The sequence below is a fragment of the Sturnira hondurensis genome, unplaced genomic scaffold (assembly GCF_014824575.4).
Source record: "Sturnira hondurensis isolate 20B ecotype Veracruz unplaced genomic scaffold, ASM1482457v3 Scaffold0014302, whole genome shotgun sequence".
Classification (NCBI taxonomy): domain Eukaryota; kingdom Metazoa; phylum Chordata; class Mammalia; order Chiroptera; family Phyllostomidae; genus Sturnira; species Sturnira hondurensis.
The window spans coordinates 1841907-1861475 of record NW_028086933.1 but is presented as its reverse complement, the minus strand read 5'-3'; the positions used below and the strand labels follow the sequence as shown (position 1 = coordinate 1861475).

At 36.4% G+C, this 19569-nt stretch overlaps 1 protein-coding gene across 1 annotated transcript in view; it reads right to left on the bottom strand.

The window, feature by feature from the left end:
• Positions 1 to 19569, bottom strand: part of CTNNA3 (catenin alpha 3) — a 1522505-nt gene that overhangs the window by 43527 nt on the left and 1459409 nt on the right. Inside the window, exons 16-17 of the mRNA XM_037062679.1 lie at positions 10917 to 11022; positions 914 to 1048 (exon numbers count right to left, since the gene is read on the bottom strand). Of these exons, the coding sequence (XP_036918574.1) occupies positions 914 to 1048; positions 10917 to 11022 (241 nt within the window). The remainder of the gene's footprint in view (positions 1 to 913; positions 1049 to 10916; positions 11023 to 19569) is intronic.

Below are 19569 nucleotides of genomic sequence, written 5' to 3'. Positions count from 1 at the left end.
CTTAGTTCCCTGCTCTCTACCCTTGATGGTAATTATTCCTTTGCTTGTATTTTTTCTAACTACATTTTTTAAAATTTCATTGTGGGAAAGTCCAGTGTCAGGCTACTGAGGTCCTAGATGTTACAAATGTATAAGGATGCTATAATCATTTTTAAAAAATTATCTTCATGAATATAAGTTTCTATAACATTCATGATGTTTTACTTTAACTTAAATTTATAATCTTGACCCATGCCCTTCTCAAAGTCACTGATAACTGAATCCACTATAGATGTAAAATATTTTATTACCATACCCACGCTAAAGCAATGATATACTGTTATTAAAAGTGATTAAGAAAAGTTAGACATTATTTTTATTATGGACATTTTGTAGCAGCTTAAAACTCAGGGCCAGCAAAGAATTCATGAAAGTTCCTCTAAACCTATAATGCTCTATCATATTCCACTTCTACTATTACTTACGGAAATGAAAGTTTTAAAAACCTGCATTCCTGTGATATTGAAATAAATCACGGAAAAGGGGCATATAAATTAACAATCATAAGTAATTAATTTGTAATACTATATGCGATTACTTAATGAAAATAATAGGGTTCAATTCAGAGTTCCACCTGTACTGTTTCTGAAGTCTGAAAATCTTGCTCTAAGTTAACATTTATTTTATATCCAAGTGGCTTACAAAACCTGACTCATTCAAAACTACCAGAAGTAAATAAAAACAAGGTGTACTTATTTAACACATCTTTAAGAAATCTGGCAAGATTTCTCACTAGTGTAAGTGCAATTTTTACACTTCAATTGAGTGGGAAGCCTATATGGACCTATGACTTTTGGTGGAGTAAGGAGGAGTGTAGCCGCTTGGTTTTAAACATCTTCTACACATGACGACATTAGCTCTTGGCAGTACTCACAGCTGACATGATGAGCTCTCCCCCCAGGCTCTGGATCTCAGCTTTAACTTGACTGCAGATTTTTAGTTGGTGAGAGTAGAATTTAATCTGTTCTAGGTAGGCCAACAAGTCCTGTTTGCATGATGGATCTGGACACTAAATATGCATAAAAGATAAAAATGGAAATAGAAAAATAAATAATAAGCAGATCAAGGTGAGTCCATACCGACACTGGAGGTAAGTTACAAGGCAGTGACTTCATTTTCACTGAGCCCCAATTCTCAGATCAAGCCCATGCAGATTCTGACACGCTTCCACTATGAGAAGAGTTTGTCCATGCTTTGACTTCAATTACTTCATCATAGACCAAAAAAAAAAAAAAAAGAATTCCAGACACGCAGAGGTGCATGACATGTTGCAATTAATTTAACAATAAGATTAGAGATATAAAAACTATGTATTTAAAATACAATTATTCCTTTCACCTCGAGTTGCAATTAGAACACTCCTCCGGACCTATAGTTGTGCATGGTCTGAGCTTTTGTTACTTACATGGGCACAAAAAACACATCTGCAACAAATGATACATTATCTTCTCTTTAGTAGTTAATGTTCTTAGTTATTACTGACAAAAGCAGTAATTTCACTTAACAGCTGTGGATCTACCTGGAGCAAAGAAACAGGGTATCCTGTTTTAGAGACATATTAAATTTCTTTAAAGTCTCCTATATTGTTTTATCTTCTGTAAGGAACTATGGAGTACAGCTTTGAGCTTCATCATAACATGAAAAACATCTGTGGTCAGTGTTTAATCTTTGTGTCCTTTCTCCTATGCAATTGTAGTAGTTCTTTTTAATTCCCAATAACTTAATTCTAATTTAAATACATGTTCATAAAGATGCTGAAATGTGGAGAGTAATTCTATGCAAAATATTCATTGCAGCATTACTGATAATAGCAAAATTAGGAAATAAATGTCCTACAATAGTAGAAAGATTAAATGAGAATGTTCTTTATATAATGCAATATTACATAGTCAACAAAATAATATTTTCAAAGGATGTGGAAAATGGTTTTGGACGATGAAAGAACTCAGCACTTAAAATTTAATATACTATCTTAATTAAATTGTTTAAAAACCTACAGTTGCCTTTGTGTTTAAAATATTCAGTTACTAAGAAATAACTATATGAAAATATAAATAAACAATAAAGTCGACAATTTTATTTTCTTCCTGTTTTACATATCTAAATTATATATTACATTTATAATTATAATAAGGCTACCATAAAAGTTTTAATTCTAATGAACTAAAATGCAAAATAAAATATAAGAAAAAAGGTAGGATAGAGACCAGAAAAAACTTTCTATGGAATTCCACTTTTAGTAGTGGATAAACTAGAGTGTGGTTGGAAAATCCCTGAATGTTTCCCTGACCACAGTAGTTCAGTTGGTTGGAGTGTTGTCCCATAAACCAGAAGGCTGTGGGTTTGATACCTGGTCAGGGCATATGCCTAGGTTGTAGGTTTGGTCCCTGGTCAAGGGGTGTGATGTTTCTCTCCCTCTATTTCTCCTTCCCTTTCTTCTCTCCAAAATCATTATGTATGACCTTGGGTGAGGGTTAAAAAAAAAAATCCCAGAGAATCTCTTTGATATTTGCTGAATTCTCGAATCCACACAGCTCCAGAATGTGCGTGTGAAAAAAAACAAAACATGTGACCTTTGAATAAAAGTGAATCACCAAATGTGGCAAAAAAATAAAACATTCTGCAGAAATACTATTTATTAATCTGCTAGATAGGTAGATAGGCATGTATATATGAAATGATACAAAGACACGTGGCAACCAGCCAGAGAGACAACTGGACAAGATGATAGAGCAATCTTGACTTTAAAAGTGTTTTTGCACTTTTAAACAAGGAAGTAAGGGTAACTCACCAAATCACCCAGGAAGGATTAAATTATAACTAATTAAGGCAAAAGAAAAGAAGAAAGAGTGGGGTGTGGGGAGATAAATTAAGAAGGGGAAGAGAAAAGGAAGAGAAAGGGGAGGGAATTAACCCAATTTACAGCTGATAAATTATAAATTTAGGGAACATAATACCTTCCTCATGATTGAAGAGCTCATGCTAGAGCCAGTATTTGAATCCACATCTATTGGATTTCAAATCTATATTATTTTAGATCACTAAACTTAAGAGAATTTGGAGTGTATTTTTATCACAGATTACTGTGGTTTGCATAGTTTCAAAGAAAAATTAATTCATGGCAAAATTATGTCTTCAGCACTATTTTGAAGTGAACAGTGCTTAGAGTTTTTTCAAAGACCAACATTAGTTGTTTAAAATTACCTATAATGATGAAAGGTGAGTCATTTAATCGTTTTACCGTGACAGGAAATTGATCTTTGTTAAGTATTTCCTATGTGCTTAGTACTATGCCGTGTATAGTATGATTCTTTACATGCGCGATTCTAATACTCACAGTGCCATTTTACTTAGATCTAGATTTGATCTTTTTTCTTTTTAATTAAACTTAGTGGGGTGACACTGGTTAATACACAAACTCTTAACAGCTAGAAAAAAATGCGTATTGCATTGTGTGCCCACCACCCAAAGTCAAATCCTCTTCTGTCAACCTGTATTTGAACCCCTTCACATTTTAGTACCCCCACCCTCCTTCTTTCTGGTAACCACCACACTGTTGTCTGTGTCTGAATTTGTTTGCTTGTTTTCCTTGTTTCTTCATTTGTTGCTTTCATTTTATATCCCACATATGAGTGAAATCATATGGTCTTGATTTTTTTCTGTCTGATTTCATTTAGCATGACTAGAAAAAGTAGTTGTGGTACATACAAAGAAGCTCATACTACTGAGTCATAATAAAAAGGTGAAATTCTGCCATTTGTGACAACATGGGTGGATTGTGAGAACATCATGTATACACATCTAGCTATTGTCATGGTGCATGTTTGCAAACTAAGTTTTGATAGGGTATATATTTTGTCTAAAGGCTTGAAGTTAGTTTTCTCTGTACCATGCTCTCTTCTATACAACATTCATCAAAAATACTGTTTTCTTTGTTCTCACTTAGTGATAGCCTTAATTATTTTTTTGTTCTTATGGATGAACTCAATGAGAATCTCTGACACAGACCATTTTGCCTGCCATGTACAATTCCAGGTACTTTACCTATATTTACTCTATGAATCATCACACAATTCCATGAGGTAGGTTCTACTGTTGTCCCCATTTAGCAAAGAAGAAAACGTGGAGAGGTTAGCAGATGGCCCTATTAATAAACGGTAGAGCTGGTATTCAAACTGATGCGATCTGGTTATATTTATCTACCTCTCTAATCCAGAAACAGTATCAGTCTTCTTGCCATTTTATCTTACATGGTAAATAGTAAATTGCCACCCTGATTTATAATTTTTTTTTAATTGACACTCTTATCTGCAAGTTGTGAGATTAGTGTGGATTTTTCCTTAAATACTAGCACTATTATATAACATCTGATAAAATTGAAATTAATAATTAGATTATTAATTGCAAATTAATAATTAGATTCTTAACCAATCACCAAGAAAAACATATAGTCTCTCTCAAGGAACTCTTCCAAAGCCATACTTGAAGAGTTTAGAATTCTGTTAAGAAAAAATAATTTAAATGAGTAAAAAGTCTGAAGCTGAACTTTGAAATTAAAAGTTACGTGAGGCAGCCCTGGCTGGCATAGCTCAGTAGATTAAGCATGGCCTGTGAACCAAAGGGTCGCCAGTTCAATTCCCAGCCAGGGCACATGCCTGGGTTGTGGGCCAGGTCCCCAGTGGGGGCGTGTGAGAGGCAACCACGTGTTGATGTTCCCCTCTCACTCTTTCTCCCTCCCTTCCCCTCTCTGAAAGTTTAAATAAATAAATAAAATAAAAAGTTCTTTGAAGCAGCTTTACTCTTTATCTCCAGAATTGATGAGAATCTTGGTTACACCTAACGATTATAGTCAGATTTATAACTGAAGCAGTGAAAGCATACTAATTGGTCAATTCCACAATGCAAAGTATGTTAAAGCCTTTTTTCCTATTGATATTTGGAAAGCTTTTCTTTTCTTTTTTAAAATATTTTATTTTAATTTATATATAGAGAGAGAACGGAAGGAGAGAAACATCAATATGTGGTTGCCTCTTGTATGCCCTCCAGTGGGGACTTGGCCTGCAACCCAGACAGGTGCCCTGACTGAGAATCGAACCACCGACATTTTGGTTTCCAGCCCATGATCAATCCATTGAGCTATGCCAGCCGGGGATTGGAAAGCTTTTCTGACTGGTTTTGACCACCTAGGAGCAGAATCAGTAGAATGAGTAATTCCCACTCTAAGAATATTCCTTTAATGGATAAAGAAAAGAGATGGTACATATATAATGAACTATTACTCAGTCACACACACACAAAAAAGAGCAAAATATTGTCCTGGCTGGTGTGACTTAGTGAATTGAGTGTTGATGTACAAACCCAAAGGTTGCTGGTTTGATTCCTGGTCAGGGCTCATGCTTGGGTTGCAGGCCAGGTCCCTGGCTGGAGGTGTACAAGAGACAACTGATCTATGTATTTTTTGCACATGGATGTGATGTTGTTTTTTGTTTTTAAGATTTTATTTATTTACCTTAAGAGGGGGAGGGAAGGAGAGAGGGAGAGAAATATCAATGTATGGTTGCTTCTTGCGAGTCCCCTGCTAGGAACTGGCCTGCAATCCAGGCATGTGCCCTGACTTGGAGTCGAACCGTGATGGTGTGGTTCGCAGGCCCATGCTCAATCCACTGAGCTATGCCAGTCAGGGCCAGATGTGATGTTTTTTGTCCTCTGTTTCTCCCTCCCTTCCCCTATCTCTCTGAAAATAAATAAATTTTAAAAAAGAATAAAATATTGCCATGTACAAGAGCATAGACAGACCTAAAGGTGTTAATATCTTGTTAAGTGAAATAAGTGAAGTAAAAACAAATACCATATGATTTCACATGTATATGGAATCTAAAAAAAATACTACACCCTCCCAAAATAAAAGAAAACAATCAAACCTAAAACAAACTCATAGATACAGAGAAAAAATGGAGGGGTATAGATTGGAGGAGAGTTGGAGACATGGACAAAAAGGGGAAAGGACTAGATGTACAAATTGCCAATTACATAAATAGTCACAGGGATATAAAATATAGCACAATGAATACACTAAGAAACATTGTAATAACTATGTATGATGTCAGATGGGTCCTAGACTTATGAAGGTGATCACTTTGTGAGTTACATACATACATGTCTAATTATTATGTTGTATACCCGAAATTAATATAATATTGTAGATCACTTATAATTTTAAAATATATTATTATTTTTATATTCTTCTAGTACTTGCTGAGCCTCCTTTATTAAAGTCCAATAACCTTTTCCTCTTTCTCCCCCAAAATATAAATCACCTTTTATATTTTTACCTAAAGTTTATAAAAAGTTTGGGTCCTAGACTTGTAAGACATTCTTGCCCTTGACTCTTTAAAAAATAAAATTTGCATGAAGTAACTTTTAAAGGAACTCTGCTAGGGATTTTCTTAGGCAAATCAAGTGGTAGAATATCATAACACAGCTTGGTTATTTCTGTTTATTAAGATAGGAGATGTTGGCCAGGACATCTGGTTTGCTTTTTAACTCATGGACTATCTTTTTTTTCTAAATTTAAGTTTTATAACCACTGGGACACTCACTACAGGCAAGCAGATGGCGTGTCAGCTTAAGTGGTTTTCTCATGCTAAAACAGCTTTCACTCTCTGGTAAGATGCTAGGTACCCATAAGGAATACATCATTGAAGATGAGAAGAAAAGGAAAAAACATTGATTACCTTTCAGTTTAAATTTTAAGAGTGAACCAGAACAGTGAATACTTTAAAGACCTTTATTCCAAAGCTCAGCTATTTTCGCCTATGTTGGAATATAAACTTTATTTAAAAAAAAACATTTAAAATGACTTTTGCAATTACAGAAAATAGTTAAATTTCTGCTAAGCTGACAAAATTTGTTAATGAAAAGTATTAGATGTCATTGTGAATCAGCTGGAATAGCAATCTCAAGCAACCAGCGATAGTAACAACCGTGTCCACAACCTTTTCCTTTCCAGGACTCAGTTCTTTTTTTTTTTTTCAATTTTTTTATTTAATTATTTTTCAAGTACAGTTTTCTGTCTATTACTCCCATCCCATCCCACCCCCCATCCTCCCCCCTCCCTCCCATTTCCACCCTTCTCAGTTGTCCATGTATCCTTTATATAGGTTTCTCTAAATCCCTCCCTTATTTTCCCTGAAATTCCCTCCTCTCTCCCCTCTGTTCACTGTCAGCCTGTTCTCTATTTCAGTGTCTTTGGTTATATTTTGCTTGCTTGTTTGTTTTGTTGTTTAGCTTCCTGTTAAAGGTGAGATCATATGGTATTTGTCCTTCAACACCTGGCTTATTTCACTCAGCATAATGCTTTCCAGTTCCATCCATGTTGTTGCAAAAGGTAGGAGCTCCTTCTTTCTTTCTGCAGCATAAAATTCCATTGTGTATATGTACCATAGTTTTTTGATCCATTCATTTACTGACGGGCACCTAGGTTGCTTCCAACTCTTGGCTATTGTAAATTGTGCTGCTATGAACATTGGGGTGCATAGGTTCTTTGGGATTGGTGTTTTAGGGTTCTTAGGATACAATCCCAGCAGTGGAATTGCTGGGTCAAAAGGCAAGTCCAATTTTAGTTTTCTGAGAAAATTCCATACTGTTTTCCATAATGGTTGTACCAGTCTGCAATCCCACCAACAGTGGACCAGAGTCCCCTTTTCCCCACACCCTCTCCAACATTTGTTGTTTATTGCTTTGTTTATGATAGCCATTCTCACCGGTGTAAAGTGGTATCTCATTGTAGTTTTAATTTGCATCTCTCTGATAGCTAGTGATATTGAGCATCTTTTCATGTGTCTCTGGATCCTCTGTATGTCCTCCTTGCAGAAGTGTCTGTTCAAGTCCTTTCCCCATTTTTTAATTGGGTTAGTTGTCTTCTTAGAGTGAAGTCGTGTGAGTTCTTTGTATATTTTGGAGATTAAACCTTTGTCTGAGGTATCATTGGCAAATATGTTTTCCCATACAGTTGGTTGTCTTTTTATTTTAATGCTGTTTTCTTTAGCTGCGCAGAAGCTTTTTATTTTGATGAGATCCCATTTGTTTATTCTTTCCTTTATGTCCCTTGCTCTAGGGGACATATCAGTAAAAATGTTGCTGTGTGAAATATCTGATATTTTCCTGCCAATGTTCTCCTCTAGGACTTTAATGGTGTCATGGCTTATATTTAAGTCTTTTATCCACCTTGAATTTATTTTGGTATATGATGTAAGTTGGTGCTCGAGTTTCATTTTTTTGCATGTAGCTGTCCAGTTCTCCCAACACCATTTGTTAAAGAGGCTATCTTTACCCCATTTTATGATACTGCCCCCTTTGTCGAATATTAATTGACTGTAGAGAGTTGGGTTTATTTCTGGGTTCTCTATTCTGTTCCATTGGTCAATGGGCCTGTTTTTATGCCAGTACCAGGCTGTTTTGATTACAGTGGTCTTGTAACACAGTTTGATATCAGGTATTGTGATCCCTCCTACTTTGTTCTTCTTTCTTAACATTGCAGCTGCTATTCGGGGTCTTTTATGGTTCCATATAAATTTTTGAAGTGTTTGTTCTATGTCTGTGGAATATGCCATTGGTACTTTAATAGGTATTGCATTGACTCACTTCTCGACCTGGACTCCAGCCCAGAGGCTGATTTCACCTTCCTCGGGGTTACGGATCATCAGAGATCCCATCTGTTGCTGTGCTTTTAATGTCTTCTTTTTCTGTCTTTGATTCTATCAACACAAAATCTCCCAAAACAATAAGCTTCCTTCAACCCTGTAATCTCATTTCTCTATATTCTTATTCATGAACATGCCTTCTAAACAATTTTCCATGGTTCTTTTTTGGTGTTCTCAGTTTTTGTCGTTGGGCATCTTTTCACTCCTATCCTCTTCTGACAGTATACACTGTCCTGACTTCATCTATAACTTACAAGGTAAAAATTACTGCATCTCTATTCTCCAGCTCTGTCTTCAGAAGATCTATATACTAATTGCATCTGTCCATTTCATTGTCTTGTCAATATTTTGCACTCAACACATACAACCTCCAACTATCTCATACTTCATCTTGCCTACTATAAAACCATTTATTCATCCTATTTACTATGTCAATAAAGAGAGATTTCTCCTCCTCTCCCATCCGTTAAATTTGGTTGGGCATTCATTTGAGGTGATTCTACATTTAGAAATCTCAGCGTACTTTCAAGGTGTTTCTTTTTTGCTATGCCTATCTTTCCTGCTCTTCAGCAAAGGGAGGTTTCTCAAACAGAAGAAAGGGGTTTCTCAGGGAAGGTCTGGTCAGAAACACAGTGAAACTCTTGTTACATCAGAGATGAAGGACAGCACAAACTCACATGAGCTGCACTGGACATGCTGAACTGAGACAGTTCTATTTAAGAAACTATGATCTGACATTTTTTAATCACAGATGTTGTTTTACCAGAAATTATATGCTGTTCAAATTTTGTCATATCTCCCTCATTAGACTAAAATTATCTTGGGTTTAAGAATTGTTTCCAATTCATTTTTTCATTTCAACTTGAATTGCATATAATATGGAAAACCATGGATTGCTTTCAGTCACTTATTCACATATTAGGATATAGTTGGTTTTAATTATAAATACTAAATCTTAAAAATTAATAAAATGTTTACAATATTTAGTGTGGCAAGATACTATATATGCGTGCATGTGTGTGTATAAAATTTAAATATTCAAGGATGTTTAAAACTATCTGTTATTATTTCTTATGTTTCTCCTCCCTTATATCCACAAACACAATATCAAATAAGAAAAAGTTCATGTTCTAAGAATCAGAGGATAAAAAGAGTAACTAATAAGAGTCTTCCCAATAAAAGTATAGGGCTGAAAGTAAAAAAAAAAAGTGTTTTCCCACCAAAGGGAGATATGCATTATAAAACTGAATAATATCAAACCTTCAAATTAATGCTGTGTCTCAGTTTGAAATATTAATTAAATATCTGAGTATATTAGTTTAAAAACTTAGAGTTTTTAAATAAAAGTTGGGTAAAAGGTAACTCTAATAACATAGCTTAGAAAACTAAAATACAGATGAGAAAGATGTAAAAAAAAAAAAGAAAATACCAAGTACATAGACTATCAGTCTCTGTAAGGACTATACTCTACATTTCACATATTCATTTTAGTACTAGAATAATTACTATTTGTTTTGCAATTTTACATAGAATGCCAGAATATGTTGTTGCTTGTAAAACTTAATATAACAGAATTTTCAAACATATTACTTCTTTTTTTAAAAATTTTTTTTAAGATTTTATTTATTTATCTTAGAGTGGAAGGGAAGGAGAGAGAGAGAGAGAGAAATACCAATGTATGGTTGCCTCTCATGAGTCCCCTGCTGGGAACTGGCCTGCAACCCAGGCATGTGCCCCGACTGGGAATCGAACCGCGATCGTGTGGTTCACAGACCCGCGCTCAATCCACTGAGCTACACCAGCCAGGGCAAACATATTACTTCTTGAAGAGAAAAAATAAGAAATCTAAGGTAAAAAAATACTAGCATTGGGTATTATAGCCAATTGAGTATATTTGAAACTCAAAAAGGTGATATTTAAAGTAATTTGAATATATTTGAAGTTCAGAAATCTGAGAAATAAGCAGGTCCTAAGTAATAATAACAATGCCCTAAGAAATTAAGCTTCCTTAGAATGAAAAGTCCACTACTTGTATATTAATTATTGAATAAAAATTTAAAATAATTCAATAATAAAATATCCAATAGAGTAAAATCCAACTTTTAAAATTTTACATTGAAATGGTAGAAAACAATTAACATAGCCCTTCACCACATACATCAGCAGAAAATTCACCTGGTTAGCAATCTGCCGAGCGAGGACATCCATCCTTGATCCCGATTCTGATATCATCTTAGCTGCATAGATCACGTCAGTTGTGTGCTTTAGTGGTCCTTTGCCCCTTAAAATAAAAGAGTACATGTTAGTTGTAGTGGTTCATGCTAAGATACACACACCCTACACAAACACACACAAGATTTGCACCCCAAAGTACTGGCCAATAGCTTTACATACTTCAGTTTTAGACAAGCCTAAACTAGACTTTAATATTAAAAAAGAAAAATAACACCCTGGCTGGTGTAGCTTAGTGGATTGAGTATGGGCCTGTGAAGCAAAAGGTCAATGGTTTGATTCTGAATCAGGGCACATGCGTGGGTTTCAGTCCAGGTCCCCTCTGGCGGGCATGCAAGAGGCAACCAGACATTAATGTTTCTCCTCCTCTCTTTCTCTTTCTCTTTCTCTTACACTCTCTCTAAAATAAATAAATTAATAAAATAAATTTAACAAAAAGAAAATGGAGATCTCTTGATAAGATTCAGGAAATACTGCTGGGGAGACAAAATACATTTGATCTTCATTCCCAGGTGTTTCGTATAATAAACTTCAGCCTAGAAATACTCTCAGATAATGTAGATAACTCAAGGCAAAACTATTTTTCTAATTCTAGGAAGATACATGAGAACTAAAATTTTATATATGTTAAACAGCACATTTTGATCAGCAAGGGCTACTTTTATCTCTGCTCTTTTAATCCTTTTAAATAGTGTTTTGGTTAATTGCAATTTTAATCACATTATTTCTCTTCCACAATAATCGGTATTTATGTCATCACTGAGTATGAACATGGAGTCACACTATCATGAACTATTTCCCCCAAACAGACTACTTCTTACTATTTGTGTAAGTAAATCAAGATAAATACTCACTCTGTTTTCTTGGTGGTAATAGAAACACCCACTACACAGAATCAGTCTAAGGATTACATGCATTTATTTCTGCAAAGTGCTCAGAATGTTGCTTTAAACAAAGTAAGCAATCGATAGTACAAGTTATTATTGTTGTTGTTACTTTAAAATAATCTTGATTTTTAATGCCATGGAATAAAAGTCTTGTTCACTTAGAAATTTTTCAAGGTAGTTAAGAAGAAAAAATGCACCACTTACATTTTTGTAAAGGAATGAGATAAGGAGCTATTTCCCTGACTTCTCTTTCCTTAAAAATAAGTGGATGATCGCCCTAATGAGAGTGACTGACCCATCTACCTGAAGCGACTCCTCTCCTTGTCCCATGATGTCCAATTCCTGATCCTCCACTGTGTGTCAGTTACTTGGGGTCTGTTCCTTGTGTTTAGCAGAGAACAGGCCCCTGAAGGAACTGCTCACTAACAAATTGTTTTATTTTCTACCTTTTCCTGTGCGTTTTATTTTCACTTTTTAAATTTATTGGGGTGCCAATGGGTAACAAAATTGTATGGGTTTCAAGGGTACAATTCTATAACACATCATCTATATATTGTGACATAATTGTTTCAATGTTCTAAGGGGAGCAGGGAGAGTGAGGGGGATGGAAAGGAGGAGGAAACTGGTCAGGGCAAGAGAAGGAAGATTTGGAGAGGCCAAAACAGAGTAGAGTCAGACGAGAGAGAGAGAAAGAAACAATCATTGTCAATGTCTTATTTACACCTTGAACTGGTCCTGAGCAGACACCCTAATGTTATTAAATCTAAGGATGTGTTATGAGAGGACATTTTCTACTCACGAAGGAGAAGATGACTATGAAGTAGTGAAAGACAGAGGGAATTCATGTAAAAATAAATGATCAGAATATTCTCTGCCTGAAAACCGAACACCAAGATGTGTGTGCCAAATAGGCCCCTTTTTATTGCACTGTTTTGTGGCGCCTCTCAAATTCACTGTAAGCAAGTTTTCCTATAAAAATGGACCATCAGATCTAACAATGAAAACCTGGCCTCTGAAGATATGGCCCTCATCATACTGCTTTTTAAATCTGCTGAGACATGTTGCTTTGTTATTTTTTTTAAAAAATCAACATTAATAGCTACAATATTTGAATTGCTCTTATCAAATTTACCTCATGCATCAGCAGGATTCGATGTTATGTACATGGTTATGTTCAAAAAAGGCACTGCATTTCATTATTTCTATGCACCTCTGGAGAAAGTTAAACTTAAATAAAGCTGTCTAAGCTCCCAAAAGGGCAATGTGTCAATTTCCAAGGCCTGAAACAATAAACAAAGGTTGTCTGTAAGGAGAGCAGCTAACACTCACAATTTAAACAATGGACAAAAAAGTTACATCTAAGGAATACAGCTAATGTACCTTTCTGCTCAAAATAATAAATTTCCTTCTTTTAAATCTCTGGGCCAATGAAAGGGAAATTACCTCTAGCTTTAAATGCACACCTTGTTATGAGACCACTGTCTTAAGCACAAGGAAAACTTAAAAGTAACAATAATGCATTATGACAGACTGCAATTATTCTCTTCCTCATGTTCCTAATTAAATGTATTGCCTGGCAAGCTTCCTACTGAGTGCCAAACAAAATACACATTTTACAAATGGTTCCATATTATGCTAAGCTTCCAGAGGAAGCTGCAATTACTGGAACTATGATAAATTTTTTAACATTCTCAGCCTGAAATGTGCTATGTAATGAAGGCTTTTTAAATTGGGATATATATTCAAAGGTTGTTTGTTGCCTTCATTTTCATAATGGGTTCTCAGGATCTCCTGTCAGCAAATTGTGTCTTAAATCACTGAGTTTGGGTCCTACAGAGAAAGAGACCCAGAAGAGGAGGGGTAGACTTTGGAAATGTTTTAAAGAAACCAATGGCCAGAAATCTTTAGTAAATAGTGCTTGGGATAATAATCTATCTATTCCCCACCCCCGAAAGAAGGCAGGTCAAGCTCTCGAATACAGTCTGCCAATAATAAATCATTAAATTGTAGGTTAGACGTTATAATGGGAAAGAATACAATAACCCGGTGATGTTGATGCCATCGAAAATTTTATTAATGCAAGAGAAAGTGATACCTTGAAACTTTATGCAACATAAAGCTCTGAGTTATTTTTGACACTGCCCCAACTTTGATTCTTATATCTCTCCCTGTTTCTGGCATCCACCCCTCTCTTCTTTCTCTTAATCAGCACAAGCATTGTGGTGAGAAGATGATGCAGCTGATCAGTAACAGCTCAACAACTAGAAATCTGTTTTAATCATTGAAAATATCAAATAGTTTCTGCTTCCAATAAAACACTCAGATGTAAAATTATATATTTAAAAATGATCTTAAGAAGTCGATAAGGGCTACCCTGAGTGCTGCAGAGAGCAATGATGAGGGTTAGGTTCTGGTGCGGGGCGGTCAGGAGGAGGCCCACCGACAGTGACCTGACCACACTCACCAGCTGCAAGGGACGCCAGCTAGATCTGAAATATAAATACAAGGCATTACCTCAACTTTTCGAGTCACAGAAAATGGTGGCAATAACACCAGTGGTCCGAAGTCCTGGAATTTTTTTTCTGAGGCTATTATCACTTTTTGTTATGATTTATCCTGGGACCTTTCCCCCACCTCTCCCTCCCTCCCTTCATTTTAATCATGGAACTCAAACTCGGCCATTACAATCACAATACGAGATGAGCAATTGTACTTTGATATTCATTTGTAATACAACAAACATAACTTTTATATAGAATCTCAGTGTTAGGCATTTATTTTACTTAGTTCTAACACTGAAATTTAGTGCGACAATGAAGTACAGTGAAATAAACATGGACTTGGAAAACACTCTGTCTTCATCCGGCACTCACACTTCTCAGCCATGTCCAATGGCTGTGGGTGACTATTTGGATGGTATGAGCTTATTACCTCCTCATTAAAACAATGACTATGACACCTGCCCCACAGGACAGATACATAGAATTATGTATTTTACACAGTGTTTGGCACATACTAGTTGCTCAGCAGGTGTTAACTTTTTTCTTCTCTTACCCCTTTACAAGCAATGGTATTATGTAAAAGATGGCCTTTTAAATTTTGATTTAATAATTACAGTACTTGACCGACCATATGAACTGTCTTGATTTTATTGAGCTCCTTTTCACACCTCAGGATACTCTTACTAAGAAAAAATATGTAAAATAGATACAGCTATCAACTGGGTACTATCAACAGCGACTATCAACTAGTCACTGTTGTTTAAGATTGTTCTTTGACTCCTTATAAGAAGTTAACTTCTATTTAGTGGACAGATTTTTGGTAGCATGGACCTCCCAAGATTAACAAATTAGCTCTACAATTCTCTTGCTTGTAGTTCTGACATTAGACGCAAAAGAAAAAACTAATTATCATGGAAGCAACTGAAAAGAATGATGTGAAGAGAGGTACTAGACTGAAGCATGAGCACACTGTTCCTCTAACTATTCAAGCACAAAACTTCGATTAGGCAACTCTGTCTCCCTGGATGCCATTTACTCTTGTAAGGTATCATTCTCAAGTTTTGAGGACCTTATAAAATTCCATAGAAAATCATCTAGTGAATAGTCAGCCAGCTATTTTTCTGAGTAATCAGTATCCTGAAGAAACTTTGGAATTCAAGCCTGAAAAAAAAAAGTCTTGTGAAAGAGCATAGTCTGAACATTCTGTGATGTCTCTGTATTATATGTAATGCACGCATATACATGTGTTATATAGAATTATATTCCTATTATAATATATAGCATACATGTACACACATGTTCATTTCATTTCATGTTAGTTACTTGAAATAGCCTAACAATAACAAACTATCTTGTCCTCAGCCCAATAACGTCTATTCCTCTTCTACATCACAATCGAGGTGGGCTGCAGGGTGACAAGCTGTATACTACACAGCATTTAAGAACCCAGGCTCCTTCTAGGTACAAGACAACCTACTCCCTAAGGCACCACAGCCCTTGGATAGATCCATTTCATTCAGACATCTGACAAAGGAAAAGAATGAGGATAACAGAAGAGATATGAGGGTTCAGAATAAGAATTAGAACACATCACTCCCACTGATATTTCCTAATCCAGACACACAGACTCATTTCACTGACAAGAACCCTGGGGGATGTATTTCATTTGGGCACATGAAGGAAAAAACAGGGCTGTATGGACTTACAGCATTTCCTCTGCACATACTACCAGGGGTGCTATAATCCTGGATTTTCTTTTTCTTTTTAGCAACAATATCTGTGTTCCCTTTGAAGAGAACTCTGGGCGTCACCAAGTAGATGGGAAAATTTGGGAAAGTACCAAGCCTCTTCACAAATACAGCTAAAATTATAAGACCTATACTCTGCTTGGGCAAAAGACTAATTTTATTTTTGTTTAAAACTGTTAGAAAGAGGGAAGGGTTTTCAGGAACATCTATAAAGGACACATGGACAAAACCAAAAGCAGATAGGATCGAGGGTGGGGAGTGCAGATGGCTGGGGTGAGGGGATGGCTGGGACGGAGATAAATGTACTTGAACAACAATAAAGACAAAGTTAAAAGAAATAAAAAACCTGAAAAAAAAGACTTTGCTACTATGTATACGGTCTATTATTAAAACTAAAAATTCTATACATTTTCCTCCATACATGGTGATTATAGTCTTTCATGTTCTGTGTTGTATTTGTTTATGAAAAAAGATAGGGTTTTGTTTGAGGGTTTTTTTGTTAATCAGCCTGGATATACTTTTAAAATTAATAATATTATTATCATCGCTGTTGATATTATTATTATTTTGCATGTATGGTATGTGTTCATGAGTGCTGTATATTTATGTGTGTACCCACATGTGTGTGTATGTATAGGAAGTAGAAACTCCCTTCCTCAAATCCAAAAATTAGTTTAAACAAACAAACAAACCTGAAATATAAGTTTTTTTTCTGTTCTTTGGCTCTCAAATTCCTTAATTTGCCCTCTACCAGGTAGTGTTGTATCAAGTCTAGAGAATATGAAATTCACAGGATTTTATGAAGTGCCTTTAAGAGTGAAAATCGCTGAACACCTAGGTGAAAGCTGAAGTAGAATTAGAATGAAGAATTCTTTCTGCAAAATTTCTTTGTTTTTAAGGCGAATAAGAGGTCAGCTAGCCAGATATTCTGATTTTTGTCTTCAGTAAAGTGATAAACTTTTTTCTGTTCTTCCTAAGTATTGAGATTTACTAATTTTCTGTTTAACTTTATGCCGAAAGCATACATAAGAACAGATTTGCGTGCTTCTGTGTTCCAGGGACTGAACTCACTCCGTTTTCTCACTCAGGCCTCATGCCCAGATGAGCTGCACTCTGTCATGCAGGCTGTTCACTGCACACATCTGAGAGTTGCCATCCACATCGCGGGTACCACCACAATTGTGCTTATTCCAACTTACATTGCTTTATATGCTCATTCTGCTCCTGGAATCTATTATCTTCACACTTTTAACAAGAAAACATAAGTTCAGAAGCCCAGTGTTTTCTTAACTTTTCCCCAAGGTATAGAAATGCAGGTCAGTCTAAATTTAAGGAGTTTAAGTCACTAATACTTTCAAAGTCAAAAAGAAATCCTGTAGGTGGAAGCATCATCATAGGTTGTCTGTCAGTGTGAATCTTCAAGCCCTGAAATTCAATGGGAGCTCTGAGCCAGTGGAATATTTCACATACTGCGAAGAATTCTATAATAATGAGTGATTCCGAGCCATTTTCTGGGTGAGGTCTTAGTGAAACATCATTCTCTACATGACCAATCCCAAGGGTTATCAAAAAAGAAAACAGTGTTTTTTAATTTAATTTCTGTCATTTCTCTTTTCTCTTTTTCTTTCTTTCATTTATTCTCTACTTGGAGCTGAAAGCAGATACTCTTGGGAAAAGAGAAAGTCATAGTTTTTTTTTTTCCCCCTCTCAGCTGGACTTATGCATTGTGGCTCAGAGAGAAAAGGAACCTGGTGGTGGGGACCAAGCACTGACCATGGGAAGTTTCCTAGAAGCAAAACTGAGCCATTAATGTTCATTTGAGAATCCTAGCCATGATGAAAACTGTGGTATATAAATACAAGCTTTTTCTAGGGATCTAAGCCCAGTTTTTGACTAATTAAGTTGCTTAAATATCACACCTAAAAATCAATAGGAACAAATGCAAGGATTCCTTAAGAAGAAAGATCAGAACAACAGTTGAGGCCAGTTCTGGGTTTTGGAAGGAGCACTGAGAATCAGCATCCAGGCGGCAATCAACTCCAGTGTTTCCTTTAGACCAGGGGTGTCAAACTCATTTGCACCGGGGGCCACATCAGCCTTGAGGTTGCCTTCAAAGGGCCCAATGTAAATTTAGGACTGTATACATGTAACTACTCCTTCACTAGGGGCAAGGAGCTTGGCACTACAGCCAAGCAGAAAGAAACTGCTGGCCAGATAAAACAAGGTGGGGGGCTGGATTTGGCCCGCAGGCCTTGTGCTCGCTACCTGCACTTTAGGTCAACTTAAGTATTTCCTTCCCCACCCACCACATATCAATGTTAGTGCGCCTCGTCCTTCCCCAGGGGGCTACACATAAAACGCACTCGACCCTTCGGGCCTCAGATTCTAGCCTGGGGCCAGAAGAGCAGGGAGGTCCCATGTAGGGGCTGATGGAGAAAGTTTTTTGTTTTCTTTTGGGGAGAGGGGAGTTTTTCAAGTAATTATTATATGCACTCATTTCTTCTTTGAAACCTAAAGGCCTTGAAAACTCTGGAAAATATTTTCCTAAGACATTCAGAAACTATACCTGCTGCTTACTTAAACGGGTCATGTAGGGACAACATGATAGTTAAAATCACTCGAGAAACCTTTGGAAGTAACTGGTGACTGAAACTGTGAATAAGGGATAAACTTCGTGGGTCCTCCAGACTCACAGGGGTATGAGGACGGACAAGGAAATCCCTTTGTGACTTTTTTCCTGCGTGGAGAAGCAATCTCTCCAGCACCAGCCCTTTCCCAGCCACTCCCTCCAAAGTGACTCTAAGTCATTATCCATCAATGTCTTCTCAGGACGTAATGGAAAATCTGTACTCAGCACCAACATTTGAAAACAGGTCTTCTCTCGCTTTCTACACATTACTCCTCTGAGCGTGCACATTAATCAAAGCCAATGTACTGTAAATACAATTGCACTCCCCGACTGTGGGAGTCCCTCTTACTCCTGTTGGCAGTGGCCTCAGCATTAATCATGTGCACGATCTCGTACAGAGTCTGGGCGCTTTTTCCAGCTTCCCCCGAAACCACTGAGACATACAAGCTGCTCCTTTAATATCAGACCAAATTTTATGGGCTCAGAAAATAATCATTTTCAATTTATTAGAATAACATAATTTGGCTTTTATTATCTAGCAGTTGACTTTTTTAAAGCCTCCATACCAACTCTCTTCTTATTCTACTCACCGCCTATGTTATCCTAAGGGTCAGTTGAGGAAACATACAGGGGTGAAAGGGCCCCTGACTTAGTGAAGACTTATCACAGTTAATAGATTGGGTGCAGAGGTGGTTCAAGGATCTGGCTTGCCACCAGTATCCAGCCTTGTTGCTGTTTCTGAGATGATAAATACTACCAGTAGGTCTTTGGCATGCCTGCTCTCTCCTGGTCTAGTCAGTTATAGCTACAGTTTATTAAATTTTAGTAGAC